At 37.6% G+C, this 27,955-nt stretch overlaps 2 protein-coding genes and 1 long non-coding RNA gene across 4 annotated transcripts in view; 2 read left to right on the top strand and 1 right to left on the bottom strand.

Moving 5' to 3' along the window:
* Positions 1-7,039, top strand: CFAP161 (cilia and flagella associated protein 161). Of its 2 annotated transcripts, none has more exons than XM_075506181.1 (7): positions 1-65; positions 225-314; positions 488-723; positions 2,034-2,118; positions 2,934-3,092; positions 4,208-4,281; positions 5,243-7,039. In XM_075506181.1, the coding sequence occupies exons 1-7, from the start codon at positions 3-5 to the stop codon at positions 5,427-5,429; spliced, it is 894 nt and encodes a 297-aa protein (XP_075362296.1). In that variant the 5' UTR covers positions 1-2; the 3' UTR covers positions 5,430-7,039. The 2 variants fall into 2 exon arrangements, with proteins under 2 accessions (XP_075362296.1, XP_075362295.1); XM_075506180.1 differs by having other exon boundaries at positions 2-65; positions 222-314.
* On the bottom strand, positions 2,304-27,955 carry LOC142411756 (uncharacterized). Its single transcript, XR_012776258.1, has 6 exons — positions 27,850-27,955; positions 15,007-15,132; positions 11,077-11,147; positions 9,156-9,340; positions 2,988-3,106; positions 2,304-2,347 (listed from the first exon to the last, which is right to left on the bottom strand). It is a non-coding gene; the product is annotated as an uncharacterized LOC142411756 (long non-coding RNA).
* The window catches only part of IL16 (interleukin 16), a 48,499-nt gene continuing 39,884 nt past the window's right edge, over positions 19,341-27,955 (top strand). Inside the window, exon 1 of the mRNA XM_075506179.1 lies at positions 19,341-19,494. The gene's annotated coding sequence lies outside the window, so the exon portion shown is untranslated. The remainder of the gene's footprint in view (positions 19,495-27,955) is intronic.

Below are 27,955 nucleotides of genomic sequence, written 5' to 3'. Positions count from 1 at the left end.
CCATGGCCGCCTACAGGCCCGGGGTGCTCATCGGCAACTGGAGCGAGGACGCGTGTCTGGAGGAGGTAGCGGTGGAGCCGGGCCCTTCTCTCCTCTCTGGCTCCCGGGGAGCCCCGCCTGCCTCTTCACCTCACGGCGTTTCCCCCTAATTCTTTAAATTCAGTTTAAACCTGAGATTGTGAGTACTGGATAACATGTCTGCCCCCTCTCTCCTTTGCAAGCAGGACCGCTTGAGGGATTTTATGCGTAAAAGAGAACGAGGAGAACTTTTAATACAGAAAATAAACAAACTTCAAGATAATCTTTTAAAGAAGGTAATTTTTTAAGGAGATTATGTCAATCCTCTATGACTCAACATAGAATGGCATAGCTGTTGTCAGTGTTCTTTATGTATTAAGAATGCTATGGATTAGCATTTTATATGCTAAAATACTTCTCATATTAGATTCCGATAATTCTGTAAAATATTATGTATATTTTAATTTAGATACAGCTGTCGGTATCTAAGGATGGATTTGTTCATTTTGGAGACACTGTGATGCTTTTGAACCCAGACAACAAATCCTCAGTGGAGAATTACCCTGGAGTGTGCGGCAGGCTGACTTTGGCAATTAATTTGGATGAAATATCCATGTATTCGGCCGAATCATTGCAAGCCCCTTGTGGAGTTAGTGCAGTCGAGAGTGTGGACCCCATGGGTCGAAATACTTTTTGTATTTTAAGGTTTGGTACTTTATTCTGAGTTGTTTTCAATTATTATGTTAGCTTTCAGTATCTTGTTTTGAAAATATGCAATGAAGTTTGCTAATATACAAATGAACTTGAGTAAGATTAATTTATTTAAGAAAGAGTCTTTAACTTGGGTCATGCATTAAGCTTGATTCTGCTCTCCATATTACTGTGAATAATTCCAAGGAAGTTTAAACCGGCTTAGAACTGGTATAAAAACAGAATCGAGTTCACTATATCATTTGGTAAACTCTGCAGCTGTTTTTATTGTGGTCATATTTCAGCTGTAGAATACAAAACATGTCCAAAAAGCACTTGGTATTATTATTCGTTCTCCTGCAAATAAGGTCTCTGAAGCAGAAATTTGTGTCAATGCTTTTGCTGTACATGAAGTGCATGGTGTTTCTGTTGTCCTAAAAAAACCCTAACCGAACAGCATATTCTCTCTCTCAAAGACATATTTAATTCCAGCTGTTTGTGGGAGAAGAAACAGAAGAACAGGGTCCTGCTCAATAGTGGAAGCCTCTGCCTAAGTGCATGTATTTAATAATAATAGTGCATAAGAGTATAAACTAACCCATGCAATCCTGATTGAGCAAAATACTTTGGGTTAGACCTAAGAAAGAATTTTAATGCCAAAAGCATCATTTAGGCCTTCTAGAACTGCAACCAAAATATTTTTGCTTAGCTGCTGTCTCATCTTAGAGTCGTTGGCACTGAATGCTATCAAGTCCCTCATTAACTGATTAAGTCCATCAGCTACTTAAGTTTTTTATGCTGAATATACTTAGAAAGCCTAGCACTTAACTGAGTGATTTGTAAATGTAAAATACAGAAATCATTCTGGAAATAGGGATATACCAGCATGTATGTTGATGTAATGAACCAAATTATTGAATATCAGTTACATATATTATTAGCAACATACGTTAAGGTACAGACAAACACACACTGTTCTGCTTTTAGTCTGTGATTTTTCAGACACTTGTATTAAGTGTGTTTTAAAGGGGGCCCCAGTGCTGAATTCCCACTGATTTTTCATTGGATGTTATCTTTCCACCCTGCATGTTAATGAATATGTCATAAAAAGTAATCGATACAGCCTGTTTCTATTCTGTTAAATATTTTAACCAGTAAGTCAAGTATCGAATGCCTTTTCAGTTAAGATATTTTACCTATTTTTAAAGCTAAACTTAATACAAAGTGTTTATACAAGACCTAACTATAGACCAAAACAAACAAACAAAAGAATAGTAAAGCTGATTATTTGAATGTCTCTTTCTTCCTTTTTACAATTTTAACAGTGTTGATGGAGGTGCAGTGGGTGAACCAATTAAATTTGGGCAAAACTTTGGTCTGGGGACAACAGGAGGGTTTTCTGACAAAATGGTAAGGCAATAAAGTTGCAAATGCAATGGTAGCGTATACTGATAGTGTGCGTTTAATTACTCCCTCTCTCTCTCTCTCTCTCTCAAAAGCTGTACAGTGGTTCAACATCTTAGCTTAACAGAACAGATTCAGTCATACGTAGATCAAGATAAGCAATACCTATTTAGAAAGTTTATGCAGCTTGCCTGAGATCAGGTGTACAGGCCAAGGGGGCTGTCAGCCAGAATGACTAGATAAAGGAGATTTTTAAAAAGAAAATAAAAAAGGAAATTAAAATTAGCTTGTGAATCATGAAACAATTCATCATTAGAGGGAGATTTTTTTTTACTTTTTCTTTAAATAAGTCCAAAATGAGAAGGTTTCATTTCTTGTGAAGATAAATCTATAGTAGGTATATGAAGCAACATAGTATTTTATCATTCCGAGGGAGCAGTTTTCTATTAAATGTTAACGTTGTTTCCCTCTGCAAGTTAGAAGCAAACAAGACATTACATGTTACATATGCACTCAAAATAAATCACCACAACGTTGAAAAAATTTTTCCTCTCAACAACTACTTCGGTGAGACAGAATCTTTGGAATGTAAATTAAATTTTAAATTAGTACTCACCAGTCTGCATATAGAAGAGCTACTTAATGAGTTTATCAATAATATAGAATCTATGTTATGGGTTTTATATGTGTAGCTTTAGCTTGGCAGACTGATTTTTCAGGAGCCAAGAGAAAATTTTTTGTGTTGAAAAATATTTTTTTTAAATTACATATCTTGTTTCTTTTATATTTCTACTGTCCTTAATATATATTTTTATTTACAGTTATATCTAGCAAGTGACCATAAATCATTTATGAGATTTGCTAAAAAATCTTACCTTCAGCAAGTATTTTTGACAGATGAGCTTTCCTATTTGACTTGCTGGCAAGCTACCTTCTTGGATCCACAGCTGCGTCTTGAACATGAAGGATTTCCAGTTCCTGTAAGAAATTAAAACTGTAGAAAATGTTATGAAGACTTAATTGAAACAGTGGATGGAGTACTTAGGAAAAAGTTGTGTCCATTTTATTCACATATTTTCCTTATGTAAGTTCTGACCTGTAATTTTATGAAGGGGGAGAGGGAAGGAACAATCTCTTTAACCAGGGAATCTGCGTATACAACTATTAGGTTCTGGTGTTCATTTTGAGGTTGACTTGCTCAGTTTTTCTCATCAGAATTTTTTAGAGGTCGACATTATCATGTTGTGAGGATGCAGTACTTGGAATCTGCTTTTCAGGACTTCTGAGCACTAAATTCCATTTCCAATATTAGGAGCTATGATTAATTAAGAACTCCTGTACATTAAATTTAAAAAGTGTTAAACCTCCCCCCATGGCATCTGAATAAGTGGATGCTTTTCCAAATGTGGTTTTTAACCTTTTGTAAATACAGATGCAGTATTTTCCTGTTCCACATAATTGCTAGGGTTCCTGAAGTGCTGGATATATAGCAAAATATCACAATATAGCTGTTCCTCTACACCCTTGAACTGTAACTCATTTACATGAATCATCTCACTAATAAACACAGTCAAAATTATGTAATTGTCAAAGACAACATTCTTTATTCACAATATTGGTAAATGCGGGTGACTAAAAATTAATTGTTATACATAAAAAATTGCAAATTGGTAAAATATAAAGGTCCATTTCTAGGCTGTGTCCCCAAACCATCTCTCATATGGCAAATATCAATTATAAGCAGAATTATCCTGATGGCACAGGCCACTGGAATGACTCTCTACTACTTGTTTGACTTTCTTTTCTTTTCTTTTTTTTTGAAGTGCCCAGCACAAGACAGTGGAATGGAATGTATTGGACAGGAGAACGTGTCTGACCTGAGCGCTAAGCATTTGGCTGGTCTAAGCTGTTAAGACAGTTGTGTTGAGAAACGATAGGGTGTAAAATATCTATCTATCAATGTACAGCAGTCTCAGAGTGATACAGAGCAATGTGGGCTTACGCTAAGCAGTAAAAAGCATTTTATTTCAATAAGAATAGTTAAAATTAGTGTAAAATGTCTGTCAGGTGTCTTCCCTTTTTTTTTTCCCCCCAGGCAAACTCTAAAATGATTGTTACTCATTGCCATACTAATAGGAGCTTAGCCGTTCCAAGGAACTTTTGGACAAGGTAAGAGTAATTTGTAACTGGCAGAGATGTGCATAATGATGTGCCAACATCAAGAATTACTGTAAGAAGCAAGATAGTTGCTTTAGGAACACACTGAGGAAATGGAAAAGAACGCAGAATGCACATTCTCCTTTCCCTTGTTTTATTTCTGGGCTGCAATGTGTGCCACTGCGACGCTGCAGACAATCAGCTCAGTCTTATTTGTTGGTTTTTTTCTTTTTATATCATATCATATCATCCTTCTAGCCTTCTCTAGTTTCTTGGTGGTTCTCCCTTTGAATATCTTGAGCAATTACAATTGTTTGGGGTTTTTTTGAAGAAAAAAATGGTATACTAAGAAGTGTAATGAGTAAGAGAACTAAATAAAAACACGCTGCATAAAACTGTATATTGCTTATGTCCATATGAATCAATCTCTCAACAAATTGAAGTTAATCTGACAATTCAAGTTAATATGCATGCATTAAATGAATATCAATTAAGTATTGTTAAGGAGTATACCAATTGTTTCCCATTAAATTCTGAGCAAGATCTGACTGAGGATTTGTATCAGGTTTTTGAGGATGAAACAAGGTCTGAAAGTTTGAGGCTGAAACTGTTAAGTAGCCAGGGTCTTCCTCAGTCAGAGAGAAATGGTGATATGAATGGTGGTATGAGAACCTAATGAGCTTGTACATACTGAGTCAGTGTATCAGTGTCTTATACTGATGGGGCTGCTTTAGCGTTGAAGCTAGAAAGGTAGTATTTCTCTCTGATTTCAAATTCCTAAATTATTCATAGGAAACGAAGTGGGCTATTGTGTTTCTTGTAAGGGTCTGATATTTGGAAGTGCACGGTGATATTTCTCAATAAGCCAAGAGAAACATGAGAAAACCTTGAACAATTTACATATAATGCAGATTTGCTGAATTTGTCTGTATATTAATTCCCCCTGCCCATCCCCTTTTCTTTGACTTGACAGGTCTTATTTTGGAAAAGAATATGAAGTAATTTGTCACACTTATCTGGACTCCCATAAAGCTGAAGAAGATAAGAATTACTGGGTAATAGTTACAGGAAATCCCAGCGATGAGGACGGTACAATGATTGATAGACCCAGCCCTCACCCAAGCGGGATCAGAAAGAATGAGTTTCATGAAGAGACATAGAAAATAAAAATCCCAGACTACAGCTGACAGAGGTTGATGAGATTCTAATTCTTGTTTTTTCTGTTCAGATTTTAGTTTTAGAGATGTTTGTTTTAAAAATGGAAATTAGTAATATTGTATAATCTCATTAACTCATGAAGGTTATACAGTGGGCAAAAACTAATAAAGTTTGATGAACCATGCACATCATCAAAAATTCGTGAATCAGGAAGGGTTCATTTTCCCATTTGCACATTCACTGACGGCAAAAGATGTCAGAATCCAGGAAATCTAATATATTTTCACTACCTTACTGGCCTTCAGAGTATATTTAACCAATTCTTCCAAAACCAAACCAGTGTCGCACTTTCTAAAAGGATGAGCATACAGTTTCCAAAACTCTGAAAACCAAACTCATACAAGCTATCATGGGATACTTTGACATTTAAAGTTCATCTGAAAGGAAGTTGGTTGTTGAGCTTGTTCCACGCTCTGTCTAGCACAATGATGCCAATTATTAAAAAAAAAATCACAAGTGAGGTCTCTTTATCTCGAGATTGGCTTCAGATTTATGGGAATTAATTAAAAAAGGTATAGATTGAGTTTTTTACCTTTGTCCATGTATTCTAAACATTTAAATGCCAAGTAATCAAGAACTTGAGCAGTGATACAGACTAGAGACTTCTGTCAGCCTTATCCATGCATCACCATGTTCTATTTGCCTCCCACCCTCAGAATTTTTCAATCCATAATCTTTTCTACCAGGTTTGACAGCCAAGTAAAATTGTCAAAGAAAATTGAGCCCCCACAAGTTTCATGAAAATAAAAGCCAAAGTAGAAAAAGAATAAGAGACACTGTAAGCTTATCCAATAAGAAAAAGATTGTTCATACCTAATTAGACACCAGAGAATCCACATGAAAAAAATGGCCCAAGAATGGTAAAAATTTCAGCAGAAACTCACATTTTCTTATACAACAAAATCAACCAAGCCTGGGATGCAAAGATATGGAAAACAGATGTCATTACTTCATAGAGGTACCTGTCTTTATATGGAAGCTGAAACAGCACCACAGAGAATCTTCTTAATGTATGACATTCCATTATATCCATTTAATAAAGCTACACGTATACATGTTCCATTTCTTACTGTACCACAAAAGCAGGCTCTTTCTGCACAAAGTAAGTGAATTTCTGAGTAAAAGACTACATAAATCTCCATTCTCAAAAAGGATTCCAAAGATCTTCGATGTTCATAAAGGTCAAATAAAACTTTTTAAGTTTTACCAAAACCCACTAAACTTTCACAGAAGAAGGGACCGATGCAAACGTTACATCTTCAAGCTACACCCAAGATAGACTATCTGTTTCAAACCCACTGGGAAGGCTTTAAAAGTTCTTGCCTTTATTCAATATAAATTAATTCAGCAGACTGCAGAATAGGCTAACTAGCACTTGGCATACAGGGTCTCAGAGCAGGAGACAGATTACGGTTCTGTGACGTGCAGGTTTGCTTTGGGGGAGTGTATCACAGAGGGCAGTTTTTGAATCACACTCCTCATGTGCAAACCTTCACAGGTCTGTTATAGATGGGGTATTATAGAGGAAATTATCTTTAGGAACTTTTTCTTTCATTTTTTCTTTCACTTTCTATGTAAAGATACGAAACCTGACGTGTGGCAAATGATGCATGTTTTTATAGAGGCACTGTTATTACTCCAATTTACAGAGATTAAAATTCTGCACATTTTCACAATAGATTGACATAATTCTGCTTTGATTTTGTGGGTATTAAACTAGAAAAATTTAGGCTGTGTGAGTGCACTGCAGTGTTTCTAATTTGACCACTGTGGACGTTTATTGGTATTAGGGATAGCTATTTCAAATCTGGCAAAGTCTCTTTCCTCTTGGTTAAATGTAAGAAACAAGAAGAGGCCTTAAACCAAAACCATTGCTGAAACAAAGCTTCGTGTGAACACATGCAGGAATGAGAGCTGTGTGGGCAGAGTGCCTTGGCCAGCTAATGTTATGGATAGGAGTGTTTGTGAGTGTGTGTGCATTTGTGTGGGAGAGAAGCAACGCAAGCTGTACAAAAACAAGTTTTGTAAAGTCTTAGAGGAAAACCAAAGAGATAAATAAATACAGAAATAAGTAGAGAAGTAGGTAATGTTGGAATTAGGTGCTGATTAAAAGTGGTTTGGAGACTCGTGTATGTTTTGATCAGTTTGTGCTGATGGGAAAGGACTTCCCGAGCTGCTGGAAAATGAACAGGATTGAATCAACAATTCCTGTTTCCATTATCAGTTTTTCTTCTTACCTAATACAGTTTTAAAACCACAGATCTGTGCATAGCTTCTTATAGCATATCATTCAGCTGATTTGTGCTATCGAATACAGATATTTATGTTACCTAGTTTTTCTTTTAAAAACTGTTTTTTACACTTCTTAATATTGTCCACATGATGGCACCACATTTTTCTAAACAACATAATTATTGCTACATATGTAAAACAACCTGAAATGTTTAAATCCAAATGAGTCTGATACAATGCCACAAAAGCTAACCAAGTTAAATCAGGCTTGAATTCTGGGCTAGGAGATGTCATTAATGTTTCATCATGCTTTTGGAAAATAAAGTTAAGCAACAAAAGTAGATAGAAGAATGTAGAACATTGTGTATTGCATGCAATCAACTTCTTAAAGCTAATTAGAATATTAATTAATTTGTAACCAAAACATACTTAGAGGAAATTATCTTGCGGAGCTTTTTCTTTCACTTCCTATGTAAAGAAATGAAACCTGATGTGTGACAACCGATGCATGTTTTTATAGGGGCACTTTTATTACTTACTCCAACTTACAGAGATTAAAATTCTGCACATTTTCACAATAGACTGACATAATTCTGCTTTGATGTTGTAGGTATTAAACTAGAAAAACTTAGGCTGCATAGAATGCACTGCTGTATTTCTAATTTGGCCATTGTGGACATTTATGGATAAACACCAGATTTAATACAATGAATTACAGGATTGAATATTAGCACAGAATCTGAACAATCCTGCAACTGCCAGTTAGAGGCACAATATGGTCCAGTGGATAGAGTAATGGAGATCTGAACCATGCTCCAGACCTGACCATTGTGTAGCTAAGGGCAGGCACTGTATTTTGCTTGTCCTAGTATTGCATATCATGAAATATGGACAGTGATGCTTGCCTCGTTTGCAAAGCACTTTGACATATACCAATGAAAAGCAAAATCATGTATTAAGAAACCTTTTAATGCTTCTTCCAAATTAGACCCAATATGGATAGCTCTACAAAGTACATTGTGGGAAGACAAAACTCACTTTGCCTCCATTCCAGGCAGCTCAAAAGCTGTTAGCATGAAGCTGATCCTGAGCTATTAGTCCTCGCTGAGGGACAGGGTGCATTAGTACAGATTTAGTGCTGTGCTAATATAGCTTTTCATAGGCCTGAGGCACAGAGAGAACTCACATCTGCACGTTTTGCTGTGCAGACCTGTGTTAGGAGCACAATATTGAGGTAAAGAAGAGGTAGAGAGAATTCAGAGAGTCAGCAGAGAAAAGTATCATCCTCCTAGTAAACTCACACGTTGGTAACACTGGAAAATGAAAATCCAGTTTTAAATCTGCCTTTTCACTTTCCCTCTCTTTTGCACGCTTCCCCAACTCATATTTCACATCACATCACTTCTCCTCTGCCATGTCATCTAGCCCACACTTACTGATTTGCCGTGGTTATAAAGTGCTCTTCTAGCACTCAGCACAAGTCCCTGGCCCCTCACCCTAATCACATCAGTATCTTCAGAGGCTGCTTTTTTTTTCAGTGATTGTCATGAAGTATTGTTTTAGCTCAGACAGCTGATCAGAGGAGGAGGCCATATGCAGGTTTAGTAACTGGATAAAACATCTGAGAAAAAAAAAGAAAAAAAAAAAGCACAGAGAACATTACAATAAGAGATTCCACACAGCAGTGGAAGAAAATACCCAAGCACTGGAAAATTTGGTGGAGTTGGCAAGTAAGATGGTGATTTTGATAACATCTGTGCCCACTCACCCTAAATTAATATTGCACATCTGTTGTAATTTGGGGGGGGGAATGTTCTTTTAAAACCATAGTTGTTGCTTAAGAAACACTTAAGACTTTTTAATGCATGAAAACTAAACTAAGGGGGCCACAAAATGAAAATACAGATGTGAAATGCAAAATCGATTAAATACAAGTGGAAATTAGGAAATGTCTATGTCATTTTGTCAGCTACACCTCTCTTCTGTTCTGTTTTAGGCTTTGTCCCAGGTCTTGCCTCCATTCTCTGCCTGACCTGCCTTATTTCCCTGCCTTTATACAGTATAGAGAGGGGCAAGTCACAGTTTGCTAGCTCCCCTCTTCATGCTGGTTTGACTTCATCCTGGAAGCCATAAAAAGGAGTCTAATCATCAGTGCTGCATTCCCCTGGGTGAAAGGAGGAGTGGAAAAACCTGTCACCTTGCTGGATGTGTGCTATTTCAGCAGGGTTATGAGCCATAATAATGGCTCATAATAACCATAATGTCAACTACATGATTTGCATGATAGGTTAGCATTACTTATAATGAGAGGAACAACTTGCCATAAAGACCAAGGGAGACCCTCCCATTTTGGTTGGTTTGTTTTTGGTTGTTTGTGGTTTTTTGTTTTTTTTTTTTTTGTCAACACTGTGTATGGAGGGTATGTAATGAAACAATTGACACTTTTCATTTTTTTCACTGGTGGGCTTGTACAAGGCAATGTCTTTCATGCAAGAGAACAGAATCATCAGTACTGTACTAGAAAGCGTTGCTACAACAGAGTCACTTAGCTTTGTCTCGAGAAGTTTCTATATTTTTTGGCAAGGAGGACTCAAAGCACAGTAGAATAGGCATAAACATTAAAAAATGCCTGATGACATTAATACCCACATTCGATGATGAAATTAATTCATACACATGCATCTCTGCTGTATGTTTATATGAGAAGCTCAGAAAGCTAATTTCCCAACATCTGTTAAATGCTGCTTCGTACAGCATGTCAAAACAAAACTAAACAGACCATCCAGTTACAGGCCAGCTAGTATATATGTTTCTATAATGCTGGTCTTGTTTTAATTATAGGCTCCTTGGGGCAGAGACCATATCTTCATCTTTTTTTTCCAAATATGAACAACTACAGCAGAGAAGTTCAGTAAGTAATAGCATAAAGCTGTTATTAAAAGTGGTTGTAAGATGACAAGAAATTGAAGTAGACCTGGTGCAAATAACTAGAGATACAGGCATATGAAATCTACACATAAAACAGCACCAAACAGTAAAATCTTAGTGTGGGGTATGAAGATGCAGCTGCCCAAGTAATTCTGACGTTAATAAGAGTTGCTAGGAGAAGAGCCCACAAACCACAGTGCTGTCCCTATGGGTCTGACAAACCCACAGCAGGGAATAAGAATTATACATGGCAGTATTTATTTTTATATATATATTTAGTTAGTTAATTATATGGCATACTAGTTAAAAATACCTAACCAACTGTTAGCATAAGTCCCATTTGCAAAAGTGAGACTCGTCCTGAGAAACTGAAGAGCTGTTTCTGCAGCTAGTTCACGTTAAGACTGTTAGGAATTAGGTTGTACATACCTTTGAAGATCTCAGTCTGACTAAGAATATCACTTTCAAAAATGGCATTTAGCTGTTTCTGAAAATGTTACCTGTAGAATTTACAAAAACATTAAATCCCTAAGGAAAATGAAAACAAGAAACTAGTGAATAAGCAAAGCACTGAATTAAAGTATAAATTTTGCATTTATAGGTAAAATATCTTAAAACTCCTAAAATGCTAATTAGCATGGATTATTGTTATAGGGTCTCTAAAAGATTAAACACAGCAGTTTGTGAAATCCACATCAGACAGCAATCTCTATCCTTCCTCCCTGGTTTCCTACCACTCCTCTTGCTTGGGCTTTCTGCCTCTTCTATATCCTGAAGAAACAACTGAGCAGTTGTTTGGGGAAAAGTTTAAGGTTCATCAGCTTTTCCGGACTTTTTGCTGACAATTTTGGCAGCATTAGTTTAGCCAGAACACCCAAGATGTATTATCGTCTCGCAAATAACCGGTGAATTTAACTGACCATGAAAAGAGGCATATTTTGCCATATAAATATACATATATATGTATGTATATACATATATAGAGAAATAAAAATGAATTGGTACTATATACACATACACACACTAGGTACTTTAATGCTGACACAGAAATAACATGTAGTTCAGTGTATGCAGGAGAACAATTTTTCCTCATCTAAAAATATTAACTGGTTTCTTTTGAAACTACCTGAACTAATTAGTTCTTTCGGTGTGATCTTAAGTGGTCAGGGACATATTCAGGTCTGATAATAAATGGCTCCAAGGCATCACATGGTAATCCAGAAAAACACTCTAGCTACACTTACTGCTTCACCATGCCCCCAGTGTGATAATTTTTTCTAGAACATGTTGAATAGAGGACCTAGATAACTTTACTGTGTGGTCTATAAGTCATAATTACAACAAAAGCAACTTTTAGCCTTGGTGGCATAAGTTCTTTGATAAGGTCCTAATTTATTTTACTGTGTTTTCTGAATTTGCTGCCAAAAGGGCAGTTGAAATTTGGTCTTCAAAACTTTCTTATTGAAACACCAGCTTTGGATCAAACCATGAATTCTGGCAGAAGTCACCATATCGTACAGAAATATTTATAACCAATAAAACATTTTTAGACCTCAAATAGAAAAAATGTTAATAATTTGAGCAGGTTGCTGTGGTATTGGTAAAACATTTTTTGGGAGTCCCAAGCAGGCATAGTTGAATCCATCAGCATTCAAACTCTTTAACAGAATGGGCATCTTGAAAGGTGACTAAAGAGTGCCTCCCGGCTTATTGCCTAGAGAGGGGAAGCCAACCAGGATAAAGGAGAAGATCTGAGTATGAAACTGCAAACCTTATAGACTTAGTGCCATTAACTCTGGCCTAGCAAGTTCTTGAAGAAAGTGGTCAGCTGTGGTAAGCACTGAGACAAGCATCAGAGGAAAAGGCAGTCATCCAGTCATTAGCTGGTCACATGGCTGCATGGTATTACAAATTCATGCTCATCCCTATTGTGAAGTAAAATGTATAATAGATCATAATTACAAAAATTGGGGGTGGACTAACGTACATGGTTGTATGCACGTGTACTTACTATGTACGTGGTAAATTGATGCAGCTCAGGTGGGGGGCAGTAACTAACTGTCTTTTGTTTTTATGGCACCATCGTAAATCAGTGATCATAGGAGATAGAGGTAAAGAGCAAATAGACTATCCAGGCAAAAAGTCCCCTATGTTTGAGCTTTGTATTTCCGTTCACTGTTTCAAACAGAGACAAAACTCCTTCCATTTCCCTAGCTAACACAGATAATGGCAATGATAATTCTGCACTTTATCATACATGTATCGTGTGCCTTTTCATCCCTCATTTACCATATCTGTGCATCAGCATGCCTCCCTGTTAAATGAGCATAACTCTTTCCTAAAGGAAGATAGTAAGAAGTATTTTGTGGATGTTTATTAGGTGCTCATAAGAACAACACAGAAATATTACAGAGAAAATGTTATCATTGTTCTTAAGTGTCTTGGCATTCTAAAATTTACCATAAAATTTGTCTGTATATATTTGGTATCAAATGGCACCAAATTTCACAGGCTGAATTAATAAAGTTATCACTTTTAATTAAGTTATCAATTTATCCAGAGAAAAACTCTCTGGATCTGTTCTCTTTTCCCCACATTATTTTTCAGACACAAATGACCATTTGTTTAAAAGGGATCCATGTAGCTATCTCAATAATTACAATGTTTGACCTTTGATACAGCATAGCTTAGCGTTCTTACTGCTCATTGAAAATTTTGATGCTTTCAGAAGTACTTGTAATTCAACATTTTCCTCTGTCCCATGCTAATTAATATCTAACTATATATCAACTGATTGTGCCATGTTAGGCGGTTATGGAATTTTGTCCTTAAGTGCTAACTGATTTTAAACAGTATCACACTTTGGGACTAGTGAACGGTTTCTACTGAACACTAGGCTTTATACAGCATTCAGAACACCAACACAAATTCCTGCTTCCTATGAAATTAGCTTAACAAGGATTTGGGGAGTAACCACGTGCACTATATGGTTGATGTGTGCAACCTTTTCATCTAAGCAATTATTTCTGAGAACAGAACGTTCATTCATCACAGAAGGAATTGAGGCAAAGTCAATTTATACCACATATTTGGCCTATTACATGACACAACCGTTAGCTATTTGGTTTTGGAAGTTAAGCATTACATATAAGACAACAAGTGGTGAAGGTTTTTTGGTCAGCCCATGTAACCTATAGTAATTTTAGGTTTTCTGCAATAATGCAAGGTTCATATTGTAAAGAAAGATCTTCTCAGAATTGGTATAAATGCACCATAATGATTTTTCAAACATATTTAAAGCTATTCCACAAAAGAAAATTTACTAACATGCTGGGGTAGGGCAGCAATTTTTCCAAATGAACAGTGTAATTAAGTGAGCACAATCCTCCTGTGTAACTGTCATGAAGAGAGTATTCATCACCTGGAGTTCTTGTGCCTGTAACATAACAGCATCGTTGGCTAAGACAGGCTTCCTGCGGGTGGGGCAATGAAGTTGAATCTGAACTGATAGACAATGAAAGGAGTTCTTAAAGAGTTCAGAAAACACATCCATGAAACTAAAATTACAGAAAAAAAGAAGAATACAAACTAAAGCTGTTCAAAATATATTTAAACTTGCAGAGCTATCTGTTTCTGGGGAGAATCCAATATGATATTAAGCTTCTGCACGTGAATGTAGGTTATTTTCCCCACAGAAATAAACAATGATCATCTTTACAACTTAGTAGTCAAATATAGCAATGGGTATATTCTTCAACAACAGTTTATGAAGTTTTGTGTTGATACTTTTCTCCCTTGTTGATCAACGTTAAAAAAGTTTGCTTGAAAGAGTGTTTTAGAGATTAAAAAAAAAAAACAAAAACAACTTTGCCACAGTTAAAAACAGTTTGCCTCATATAGTTCCTGTTACTGCAAAAGGATCCTGGTATGATAAAGCCACTGCTTATGGAATAAAAACTGTATTGTGTTTACATCTCAGAGTTCATTAATCTATGTAACCTGCAACATGCAAACATGTAATCTATGTTTGCATGTTGAGTACAATCAGGCCAACACCTAATAAGTTATAATTAATAGCTTCACTTAGGTAAAGAAAACAGACCATTAGTGAGGTGAATCTATTTTACCTGATTTTGCCAATTACTTCATTACATTCTTCCCATCCAGAAGAACATTAACGCAAAATATGAATGGCTGGGCAGGCTTTTGAAAAAAGAACTAAACAGAAATGTAGCTCCCAAAATTGGTTATGAGAGTATTAACTGTTGAAATGAGATTAGCCACTATGCCCAAAACAGTACATCACTTCTGTGGTAAATTGCATAGAGCAGAATAAACATTCCAGGAAGTTCTAATTACCTTAATGATGAACTTTCATTTAACCATATTTCTGATTCAAATGCATCTGCCTTCACATCCCAGTCCTCTGAATTCTGCCTCATGAAGGTATGTAGACAGACAGCAAAGAAATCACATTGCAACAATCTGATGGAAGAAAATAAAATAAATTCTTTAGTCTTGTACTGCAAAACACAGTCCTCGGACTTCTTACAGTTGTTTTCTGAACTCTTCCCACACTGTTAACATCTGTGCTAAAAAGAGTGGATGCCAGAACTGGACACAGAGTGGGTCATTTAATGCTTTATTCAGCAGTAAGGATGCTGTTCTCCTTGATGCTTTTTGGCAATGCATCCATTTTTCGAGGCTGCATCCAAGGCCACAGTGAGGGTGGATGGCCTGGGGCTAGCTGGAGAAAAGAGTTGCATCCTCCAACCCCCCTCCTATTCTCATTTGTCTTTGCTTGAGGAGTCTGAGACCAGCACAAGCTGTTCCCCCAGAGCCAAGGAAGCAGGGAGAGGAAGATGGAGAAGTGAGATTGGATGCAGGAAGGAACATGCTTGGGCTCAGTAGTTAGGCTGAGCACACCTGGGAGCTGCTTTACTGAATTCAGCTGTTAGTGAATTACTCCACACTGCTTTTGGGAGACTGGAAGGGACTCTTGTGCATTGAGATTACGATTTTCTCTCTCCTGCCATTCTGCTGCTCTGGGTAAATGCTAGCTTTGCCTATAGCTACTCTGGCTGTACTTGTCCATACAGAGTTTTAACAGCCAATTGCCATTAAATTCTTTATTAAAAGACATTAGAATAATGCATAAATATAGTTTTAGAGGTATAACCTAGCTGTATATTTTAAATGGCACGAGGTGTTTAAGGATAAAGAATAGCTGAGGACTAAGAAAAATATTATGACTCAGAAAGTAGTGAAGACCGAATAAAAAATACAAGTTAATGGTTATTTTCAGCTGGGAAGGATAGTAACAAGGGGAGATCCCAAGACCTACACCAAAACTGGGGTTAATTTAATATATTTACTACTCATATGGAAAGCAAGCATGCAATAGCAGAGACAGCATAATTGGGAAATTACATGTGATTGTTTAGAAAAGCCACAACTTTAAAAAAACCCCAACCCTAAAGGAAGGGACTGGATAAGACGGCAGCTGAAATTTAGTGTAGGTAAGTGTGAGGTAATGTGTACTGAAAGGAACAATTTGAACTATTCATATACACTGATGGTTTGCAAAATCACTCAAGAAAAAGATCTGGGCGTTACTGTGGCAGCTTAATGGAAACTTCTACTCAGTGCACAGTAGTGGTCAAAAAAGCAAACAAGATGTCAGGCTATATTAAAGATGGATTGGAGAATAATACTGGAAATAATAATAATACATCAAATGCATCAATAAAGTATTCTTCATTTTAACATTAGCTTATTTTGCTTTCATTATCTGAAAAGAAATAGGAATCACCTGGAAAAGGGAATTAAAAGGGATTTAGGGGCATAGATAAACTTTTATAAAGTGAATCATTTTTAAAGGGTGTCCAAATTGTAACATCTTTCAAATTAAGTTGTTTTTTTTTTTCTCTAAAAAAGTTCTCTGCTCCTTAGTTCATCAGATTGTAAACAAGGATAGTGGGAGCCACTGACCTTTGTCATATCTACTGAGATGAATGGATGAAAAGTGGCATACAGACTGTGGATAAACTTCTTTCGAGCACAAGGCCTGAATGTCATTTCCCTGCTGCTCCAGAGGAAAAGAGAAAGGGTCAGTTCCTCACTGAACCTCTTCTCTGCTCTCCCCTGAGCCCAGTCTGCAGGGCCCAATCCAGCACCACGTCTTATCCAGCTTAGGCTCAGCTGATGCCTATACCCAGTACCTTCTAGTCAATCTGTACCCACTCCCTTAAATCCAGCCTAGCACCCTAACTTGAGACCTTTACTCCTTTAATCCCTTCCTTCCCCTCCTGCCCTGCACTTAGGTACCTGAATTACCCTCTGCTGCTTCCACAGTCTCACACCAGTTACCCCACTGCTCCCCACATGGCTTTTTAGCCCACTTTCCCCTCACGGCAGGCACAGCTCACCAGTTTAGTTCCCTCAGTGTCTGCTGTCAGGATTATCAGTGCTGTTGGACATCCATTAATTTGCCTCCCCTGCAGTACCTACACAGCAGGCCACTTCCCCATGGTTCTGCAGACCGATGATAGAAGCGCATGATGCTGTTGACATTATCAATTACTATTCATGGTAAACGAGAAAAACTAAAATCAGAGGTTAATTTGCAGCAGAGGAACAGCCCCCCACACATGCACACCACCCAGCTTAGGGCTATAGCATGCCTCAGTGCATATATTGCTTGGATATTAATTAAGGCAGGAGGTTTCTCTCCTAATTACTTGACATGCCAGGTTGAAAGCCGTCCTGTGGATTATGGACAATGATATACACCAACCTCTGTGGTTCCTAGGGTAGAGTTTGCTATAAATAGATGTCAGATTTGTAATCTTAACATTGTTTAGTCTGAGGATAAGTGAGGAAATGGGAAACTCATTTGCCCAGCAGTGGGAGGGTGTGGAGTGTTGTTTTCTGCTGAGGATTTTTATTTTTATTACTAAACTCTTGAGAGCCTAGAGATGTCACAAGGTCCTTTTGCTGTTCTGGGCTGTGAAAGCAGGAGGGGAAAATATGAACTGATGCAGTTTTATATAACATACAAATGTGTTTAGCATTTTCTGTGACAGTAAAGGCAGTCAGAAAATTTAACTGTTTCCTTTGTGAACTTCATTTTGTTTGTCTGGAAGTTTGCTCTGTTCCAGCAGAACTGGCAGTAGTCTTGTCCAGACCAGGGGCAGGAGACTTTCCCACATAAGCAAAATAAATTCTAATTACAATAAAAAGGGGAGGAAAAAAGAAAAATTAAAGTTATGCTGTGAAATGGCATTATTACCTCTCTAAGAGGAAGCATATGGAATAGTAGCATGCACATAGGTCTGAGAGCCAGGAATAAATCAGTGGTAGTCTAGACATGCTGATTCCAGCTGTGGTCCTGAAACAAGCTGCTAGGGCTAGAATTTGATTAAGTCTAATACCCATCTGGAGAGGATGATGAACGAAGGCAGAATAATACTGTCCCATCAGAGTTGTGCTAGAGATACTTATATTATGGCTGGGACACAGGCAGGAGAACAAGGGTTGCCCTTTGTAATCCCCTCTTTCTTACAGTGACTGGATCCACAGCTGATATCAGAAATCAGGGTGGTACATCCTATAGAATAGTGACTTATCACATAGCCCTGTTCTCTCCAGTATAGAAAAAGGAGCAGAGGAAATGTCTTTACTCAGTTCTGTTTTCCACTTCTTAGTATGGCACTCACTCATGATTTCTCTTTTGCTTTCTCCACTGTGGCTATAACATTTAATTAGCTAATATTTATAAGTGCCCAGAAGATGGAAAGCCTACGTATTATCTATTTAGGGTGAGTAATTACCTCACAAAAAGACATAAATAAACGTTGACCAATGATGTAATTTCAGAGAGCAAAGCACTAGCAGAGTTTTACAAACCCTCACAAAAATACGTCCTCCCTTCTCCCGCCTCCACTCACTTCCCCAAAACAATGAATCCCTCTCAAGTGATCTGATAGGAATAACATTTGCACCTCCTTTGCTATTATCTTATTTTCACACAGCAAAAGGATCCTAGTTTGTGTCTGTTTGCTTTAGCTTGATTTCTGTTATCCTCAGACAAAACTCTTCCCTCCACTACACAGACTTTATTCACCAAAGAAAAACCTTCCAAAGCCCTTGCAGACCTTATGAAAGGTGTTTTCATATGAAAGGTTAAATGAGCACTGTGTGTTTTCTTTCTTCTTTTTTTTTTTTTTCGGAGGGGGGGGGCGGGGCTGTAAAAAGTAATAAATGAATCATTTCAACTTTGGGCAAGAAGTTTAGGTGTTGTATTTGTACCATGCAACTACATAAACACAGAACGAGCCAGTTAACCAATGAATTGCAGGAATGAAAAGCAATGAGATGATCTAAAACATTTTAACACATTTTCCATATATTAGCCCTTGGACTAGTTGTGTTTTGCTTTCTTACAACAGACACAAGTCAGTAAAAGTCCAAAAGGAAAGTCTGAGGTTTTACATTTCTGTTTGTGGTACAGGAAAAGGGTTACGATCTCAGTGGTTGATTCAGTGAAATAACATCTCTTTTATACACATCTGCCTAGCAAGTAGGGCGGTAGTTGGAAATACCCAATCTAAAGCATTAAAGATTTGCTGGCAAATAGCAAGGCATTTTCTGCAGAGGAAAAGTTGTTATATTGAGTAGTCACTTTGAATGCTTAGGAGTTACAGTCAAATATCCAAACACTGTGGAGTTACACTGCATTTATTATTTTGTCAAGTATTTAACACACTGGGAATTGGCTCTGCTGCATATTTCATATCCAAGAAGGCGTGATAATAGTGGACTTAAATAAGAAGATACTTGGCAATGGTAAGTGATATTTTTATAGCAAATTATTTAAGCATCATAGAGTCAGCTGTTTTTACATGTCAGTATATATCATTTTCAACTGTTTTAATTTGAGAATTTAAAAGAGAAGAGTAAACAGATAAGAAGTAAAACCAGAGGTGGTACACAAACTATGCTTTTGTCTGTCTATTCACTGTCATTGCTGTTTTGTTTTTAAATTATATGAAAAATTTTAAGTAAATTATTGTTGTTCAATTATCAGCATTATGACTTAAACCAGAGGTGCTGTACATGGAAGTACCTTAATTTAGGGCACTTTTAGTTTGCTGTATAATATTTCTCCTATTTCTTCTGACACATATAAAAGCCAGCAGAGTGGACCAGAGACTTTTCTGAGCTTGTAGCTTTCTTCAGTTTTGAAGGCCTCTCTAAACCTGCAATATTGTAAGAGGCAGAAAAAAACCAAAATCACAAATCAAATGATTCATTACTCAAAAGCATTTTAAATCTACAAAATCTCTCTCACTGGCAATTAATCTTCACAAATAAGGGAAATGAATTAATTTCAAAACCAGATGAAAAGGAGAGGATATGGGATTTAATTTTATTTTTTTTTTTAGCTTTTGCTAAGTCCATTTTTTTCCAGAATTGTTTCTAACCTTTCTACTCATTTCAACTCTGCTGTGTAACTGCAGGCTATATTATTTAAATATTTTATTTTTCTTTAAAGAAGCGATGCAGAAAAATGCATTTCTCTGTGAGAACTGCATAGAGGTAGTATCTAATCCTCTGAAAACACATACACATTTCCAAACCATTTTAAAATTAAACATTAATATGATTATCTACTACAGTTTCAGAGCATAGTTCCAAGCAAGACATCCAAATGCACTATTTACTTGAATCTCTGTATGAACTAGCCTATACAGGAAATCAGTAAATTGCTCCAGAGTCTCAGCCTCAAAGGGGATATGTATTTGTTTAGTCATATACTATAAATAACATCTGTAGACTTGAAACCTTGCCAGCATTATTAATGCAGTGTTCACTTAATAGTACCCTTTATTATGAGCCTCATTAGTAACTGATTCATACAGTATGAGCCTACAGAAAAAACATGCAGGCTAGTATAGTGCACACACATTGATGATATATTATCCATACTGCCAGCGTAACCTCATTTGTCGCGGAGCTGGTATGCTCTGAGCCGAGCGCACACCTCCTGGTGGGCAGCCCCTTGGGAGACGCAGCGAGTGCAGAGGCTTCTGGGGCACCTCTTGCTGCTCCTCTGCAGGGAGATTGCAGTCAGGGTGGCGGTGGGGCCAAAACACTCCCCTCTTCCCCCACTGTACCAGCCTGTGGCTGAGAACAGATGACGTAAAGATGTGAGGCTGTCAAATTACTTCACTTTATGCTGAAGGACTGACCCAACAGATGATGGCCTTTTCATCACTTTTACCGCTCTTTGCTATTAGAGAGCACCAGTGATGTGATCTACTGCTTTTATTTGCCTAGTGCTGTTATAACATAATATTTATGCTGTCTATATTACAGTATGACACATACTGTACACTGTGAAATAACTTGCATGCTTTATCATATGGAATAAATCTTTGTATGTGATAGATTCTGCATAATACGAGATGAGTTGGTGTAGGATGTCATTACTTGACACCAGCAGATTCTCACTGTTTTCTAAGAGTAGTTGTTAATCGCTTTGTTCTTTGTCCCATTATAAAAAAAACCCCATTTAATTATCTTATAGTACTTTTCATCAGAGAAATCCTCACCCAAGCATCCAAGAAAGAAGGTGACAGCCACAACCCATTTTCATTGTGTCGTGGTTTAGCCCCAGCCAGCAGCTAAGCACCACGCAGCCGCTCGCTCACTCCCCCTCGGTGGGATGGGGGAGAGAATCGGAAGAGCAAAAGTAAGAAAACTCATGGGTTGAGATAAGAAAAGTTTAATAGGGAAAGCAAAAGCTGCGCACACAAGCGAAGCAAAGCAAGGAATTAATTCACTACTTCCCATGGTCAGGCAGGTGTTCAGCCATCTCCAGGAAAGCAGGGCTCCATCACGTGTAATGGTTACTTGGGAAGACAAACACCATCACTCTGAATGTCCCCCCTTCCTTCTGCTTCCCCAGCTTTATATACTGAGCATGACATCATGTGGTATGGAATAGCCCTTTGGTCAGTTTGGATCAACTATCCTGGCTGTGTCCCCTCCCAGCTTCTTCTGCACCTGGCAGAGCACGGGAAGCTGAAAAGTCCTTGACTAGTGCAGCAACAACTAAAACATCTCTGTATTATCAACACTGTTTTCAGCACAAATCCAAAACATAGCCCCATACCAGCCACTATAAAGAAAATTAACTATCTCAGCTGAAACCAGGACACATTGATGAGGACAAGGATTCAGAAGCGAGGGAAAGTAAACCTATCTAAGGTCAAAACAGCAGGTCACTATCAGAGCTGGAAGAAGATCTCCATACTCAACACAGTGGTCTGTCAAAAAATGAGCTGGGGCAGATTGTTACTGCTTTATAGTGAATGGTGTGTATTAGGTGTGGTTGGTAAGGTTCAGTTATACGTAGTTTATGCCTTTGCCCAAGGTTAATGCTGAGCCTAAACTGATATTGTCAAGATCTTAACATTTTCTCTACCCATTTTATGCATTTAGGGTCCTTTGTTTTAGCCAGCAATAGGAAAAAAAACAACTTTAAAACTCATGTTCCTGTATGCAACCCCCAAAGGTCTGGGTATTCTTACCTTTCGAATGTTTATTTGAGTCAAGTCTTTTAAGATTCACTCCATGAATTAAAAGACAAAATTTATAATCAGTTTAAAAGACGTTGAAGAAAAAAGGAAAAAATCAGAATGGAAATCCTGGGTTATGTTGGTGGTTGTATGGTTGTCTTGGAACATGATTTTGGACAATTACTTGGGACTTACTTAAATTCCAGAAGAGGCTGTTTCTTTTGGGAAATTCAAACTGAGACAAAGGATATAGTATTAATTCTTCCGGAGAGATGATTAGATATTCTCTGGCTCAAAAATGAGCATACATGAGGAAAGGACACTGGAAAATTTGACCTCTCTGAGCACACCTCTGCTTCAGCATCAGGGTCATTCAGTGGCTGCCCTCAGGACCAAATCTACTGTAGTTGTTCTAATTAGCTGTTTTACGCATTCACAGACATATTGTCTTTTTGTGCATATCCAGACAGACTTTCCAGATAAGTCTATTCACAAGACAGCCATGTGGTCAGGAGGAAGACAATCTGTCACACAATCCAATCGTATAGCTGCTCTTGTCCCCTCCATCAGCTGCAAAATAAATATTGTACCTGTGGTCTGAGTTATACCAATTTCTTATGGATTAACTATCCCTTCCGCTCCCTAATGCTATGGACTGTGTAAGTTTAATTACTTACTATCTGGCAGCCCTGGACTACAGACACTGTGGACCTAACAGTAATTTTTCCAGTGTTTGAACTGAGGTCATCACAAAAACCCCAAAGCGATCAAATATTAGGTCATGCAATAAAGTTCCATGACACCTCCCATCCCATGGTCCCCCTTACTGATCTTCACAAAAAATGCTGGGGAAGTGATCATGGGCCTTTACTGTGCCATAACAGTAATGGTCAGACTCTTTTGGACAAACACAGAAATAAAAGCAAATGAGTATCAGGACACAGCAATGTTTAAAAGAAATGGTAACTAACTAGTATAACAATCTATCTGAGGATATAGAAAGTTTTCAAGATTGGTGGAATAATGTCTTTACATTCAGATTTGGTGCTTATTTTAAAACATACACTTTACCTGGAGCAGGTTATTGCCATCAGCACAGGAATTACAGGTTAAATTTTTTTCTTTGACAGGTCAATTAGACTAGCTAATTAGAACAACTTCTTCTGGGCTTAAGACCTGTGATTCTGTAGGAAAAACAAAATCCAAGATCAGGAATCCTCAGCTGATACCTCTCAGTCACTGGCTCCAAGCTATTTAACATTAGATGCTTCTCTGAAGGTGTAGGCTGATTTCAAAACATGGAAGAAAAGTAATCTCCCAAAGACACTAGATCCTAGACTGTTTAGGATGCTACAGCTGAATCCAGCACCATCTATCACACCTATGAGCAGGGCATCATCAGATCTCATGAAACACCAGAAGCATTGTGTTTTGTGTCTTACCAGGGAGCTATTTACCATAGAATCATAGAATCGTTTAGGTTGGAAAAGACCTTTAAGATCATCATGTCCAACTGTTAACTGCTTGACAACCATTTCGGTGAAGAAATTTTTCCTAATATCCAATCTAAACCTCCCCTGGAGCAACTTGAGGCCATTTCCTCTTGTCCTATCACTTGTTACCTGGGAGAAGAGACAGACACCCACCTTGCTACAACCTCCTTTCAGGTAGTTGTGGAGAGAGATAAGGTCTCCCCTGAGCCTCCTTTTCTCCGGGCTAAACATTGTGATAGACTATACTGTTTCACTCATGAGAAACCTGTAAAATAATCTAGTCTCATCTTGCTGTCAACAACAATGCTAGTGAGTAACATACGTGGTGTGCATGACGACTAAAGTTAGTGTTAAAAGCTACAGTATTGCAGAAGTTAAGAGCAAGAGAGCTGCCATTGGAGCTTTATGCTGTTATCTTCAACACCACAAATAAAAACCATCCGCTCAGCTTCATTCTGACTGTCACAGCCTTAGAGATAAAGTAAATCAGCAGAAATGTGAAGGGTCCTCAAGACTTGTTTAGTGCAGAGTTAAGCAGCAGCCTGTATTAAGTAGCTTTGCCTCTGTCAGGCATCAGGAATGACAAATACTCAGAAGTAGCTACTCCTAAAGCCTTGCAGTTGAAATTACCACATTTATAAGTAGAGTTGTCAAGTCATCTTATTCAGGCATAGATATCCAAGGGAAGAGATTGCATAATTCCTCATCAATCACTGACAAGGCTAATAAAAAACCCCCCAAACATCCAAAACTAAACACCCCCCAAACAAAAACCTCCACAACACCCCCCCCCCCCCCCAAAAAAAAAAACCTTAAACCACCAAACAAGAAAACAAAAAAACAAACCAACAAACCCAGCAACCAAGACAGGACCATGCATGCTATCTGTGAAATGCTAAAGGATGACAAGCCCCTGACTTCAGTAGATTGAGATCAGGCTGCTGGAGAAAGCAGTGCCTGTGCCAGAGTGTAAAATATGGAGCAAATTCTGCCACTGGTACTCAGATGGACTAAATATATTCACCTTTTCAGTACTTCCATTCATTCATATCTGGCTGTTCAAGGTGTAAAGGAGAAGGCAGTAGCAACGAATATGACAGAATCCAACATGGACTCACAATAAAATATAAAACCAGACAGGTCTAAATTCACCTTTTACACTGAACTCATGAAAAATACAGAGAAAATTTTAACATGATTTTTGTATGTAGAGTAAGTTCCTTTTTTTTTTTTACCCTTTACTTTTTTTCTTGATAAATCATAGTTTTGGCAATTGATAATTCTCCTTTCATTCAGCCTAAAGGACCTCTTATGTCAGCCTACAGTTCAGGGGAATATAAATCAAAAGGAATGCAAAGTCAGATGAAAAAGGAACATTATGTGACTGGAAATGTGGAAAGAAGAGGTAAAGTCATAACTTTTTAAAATATTTGTTTTAAATTAGAATGACACCATACAGGGGAGCTCACATAATGTTTTTACTACTCTGGTGCTGCAGTAAGTTATAAACTGTGTATTGGTCCATGGCTTTAAAAAAATGGATGGACCTTTTCTTCAGTACCAGATATTTAGCAACCTCATAGCTGACACAAATATTCTGTGGTGTTTCTCTAAGCCCAACATAATTGCTTACACATAGTCTATATACCCAGTACAAAAATATTAAAATAACAAACACAACCCACAACACTTCGTTAAAAGGGTACCATTCTTGCTATGCCTCATATACTACACCATGGCTACAGTCAATGCTCTTTACACTGATAGTGCTGTAATTTTTCAATACATGCTCTTAATACAATACTTATGTAGATCACATGGGCTACTTTTTCTGTAAACAAAGCTGTATGTATACAGTATAATACTGTATGTATACAGTAACATATTATTCATAGAGTTCCAGGATACATTCTCAAGATGAGGCAAAAATACTTTTTGATGAGTGTACACTTAGTATTAGACCCTCTTCCATGGAACTATATAAGCAATATTTTACAGCTTCTCTCTAAGGCACTGCAACAAGAACAAACACCAGAGTAAGGTTAGTAATCACACAGAGTGTGAGTGAGTGCACATCATGCAACACAAATGTATTTGGGAAGACAAGGTCTAGGAACTTTTATTAACTCACAGGAAGGCAATTCACTGGAAAACAGTCTAGAAGGCTGCAGAGCTGGATACCATTATGAAAGAGTTAGGTAATAAAGTTCACCAAAGGAAGTGGATTTTTAAAAAAAGATCTGAAGAAAAAGGAGGAGATCCAAACATATGAAAGCAGCATGAAGCTGAGAGAAAGGAGGGGCAGAAGAAGAAACGATAAAAGTACATAGAAGATAGAGGATGACATCAGTACAGAGATCAATGAGAAAAGGATTCTACAGAGACTTGAAGATCAGGATATTTTTCCTAGTACAAGAACTAAACAAATCTTAGAGGCAGCAAATTTAAAACAATTACAAGGAAGTATATATTTATGTAACACATGAAACTCATTGCCTCTGGATACTCTTGAAATCAAAAGCTTAATGGGAGCCAGAAATGGATACATTACAGTTACATTTCACAGTATTCATTTCATCTGTAGAAGAAAAAAAAATTCTTTGTGCTTCCTAGCAAGAGTGAGGTACTAAGTGACGAAAAGAATTAGAAAGAGATTTACCTAATTTGACATACTTATCCATTATGGGACAGCTGTAGCTTCTGCTAAAACAAGACTATCCAATCATAATGTAAAAAGCTTCAACAATTTTGGAATACATACAAAACCTCAGAGTGCCAGCTGACACTTACCAATAAGGTAACAGAAGAAACTCTTCCTGAAAGCAAGCTCTCTCTTGATTCTTTTTTTTTTTTTTTTTTAACAAGGTAATTCCTTTGAAGCAATTGCTATCAGCCATTGCTGGAGAGGGATACTGGATTAACTGTGCTTATAGGGTGACTCAACGTGCCATGTTGCTATGTTTTGACGGATGGAAGGACAGAGTGAAAGTTGCGAAACCCAAGACAGAGATGACTAATCCAGTCCTGGCTTAGTAGCAATGAGGGGATGGATTCTCCTGTGCAACAAAACGTTATCTGGAACATGGCACAATGTGAAAATTGTGACTGTGTTTAAGGCAAAAGTAATTCATCAGTTTGGTGAGCAATGTAAGGACAGGACAAAAACTAGGACACTCCAAACTATTGGCTTTCTTTCCCATTAACACAAGCAGTATTTGGAGTTGGGTGGAGATCAGGACTGAGGCTAAGTTCCATCATTACTTAGATTTGCTTTGCCCAGTACTAATGTTCTGTTAAATTTATATGCTCCTTTTTGGAAAAGGTTATCACCAGTAGCAACAGGCAAAATATTTAGTACTGAATAGTCTGCATATTTGTCCTCTAGAATCCAAACCTTTGGATATGGATAATAATTTTGGGAAAGAGGGATCAGCGCCTCTATCTGCTATGGTTCCAGACACATCCTGATTTTAGTCAGGCAAAAGAGAAGAACTGTCATAAAAAATAAATTCAATGGCTCCTCTATTTCCTTTTCCCACCTCCAATAGACACTAACTCCAGATGTCAGAAAAGTTCCTCTTTTATGATAACTAGGACCCTATCCCAGGGCAGAAGTATCACGCTACCTGTGAATGGTACTGTTTGACTTTTATTGTGAAGCAAGAGTTGCTGCCCCTTCTGCATGCTATTCCCTTTAACTGCAGATATTATTTTCATCAACTCACCTCTTGGGGTGAAATCTCTGTCGCACTGAAATCAAAGGCAAAACAGCTAACTTCAAAGTGCTCATGATTTCTGGTATCTTCTTGTTCTGCACATTAATTATGCTTTAGGTTTCAAGTATTTCCTTTTATTTGTTTGAACTCTCTTCATTTTACTGCGTTCTTCTTTTCCTGTCCCTCACATCAGAAGGCAGTAAAGAAACCCAGCTGATTTTCCTTATAGTACCTATTATCTCATAAGCCTTTATCAATGCAGCTCCTTTCTGTAAAGGAGTCTCCACATAATTTCAATCTTTTAATACAAAATTCCAGCCTCTGATCGTGTTCACTGCCCTTTTCCTGGTACAATACCTCTGAGCTAAGTAATGAAGATTGACCACAGTATCCAATATCAAAGCATACCATTAGCGCAACATGGCAGGCGCAGCAGAGGTTCTCTCTCTCTCCTTTTCCTTCTGGCTTCTAAAAACGTGCTTTTCTCTTCACCACTGGGCACTGAACAATTACT

The sequence above is a fragment of the Mycteria americana genome, chromosome 6, assembly GCF_035582795.1.
Source record: "Mycteria americana isolate JAX WOST 10 ecotype Jacksonville Zoo and Gardens chromosome 6, USCA_MyAme_1.0, whole genome shotgun sequence".
Lineage (NCBI taxonomy): Eukaryota > Metazoa > Chordata > Aves > Ciconiiformes > Ciconiidae > Mycteria > Mycteria americana.
This window is presented reverse-complemented; position numbering and strand designations above follow the sequence as displayed.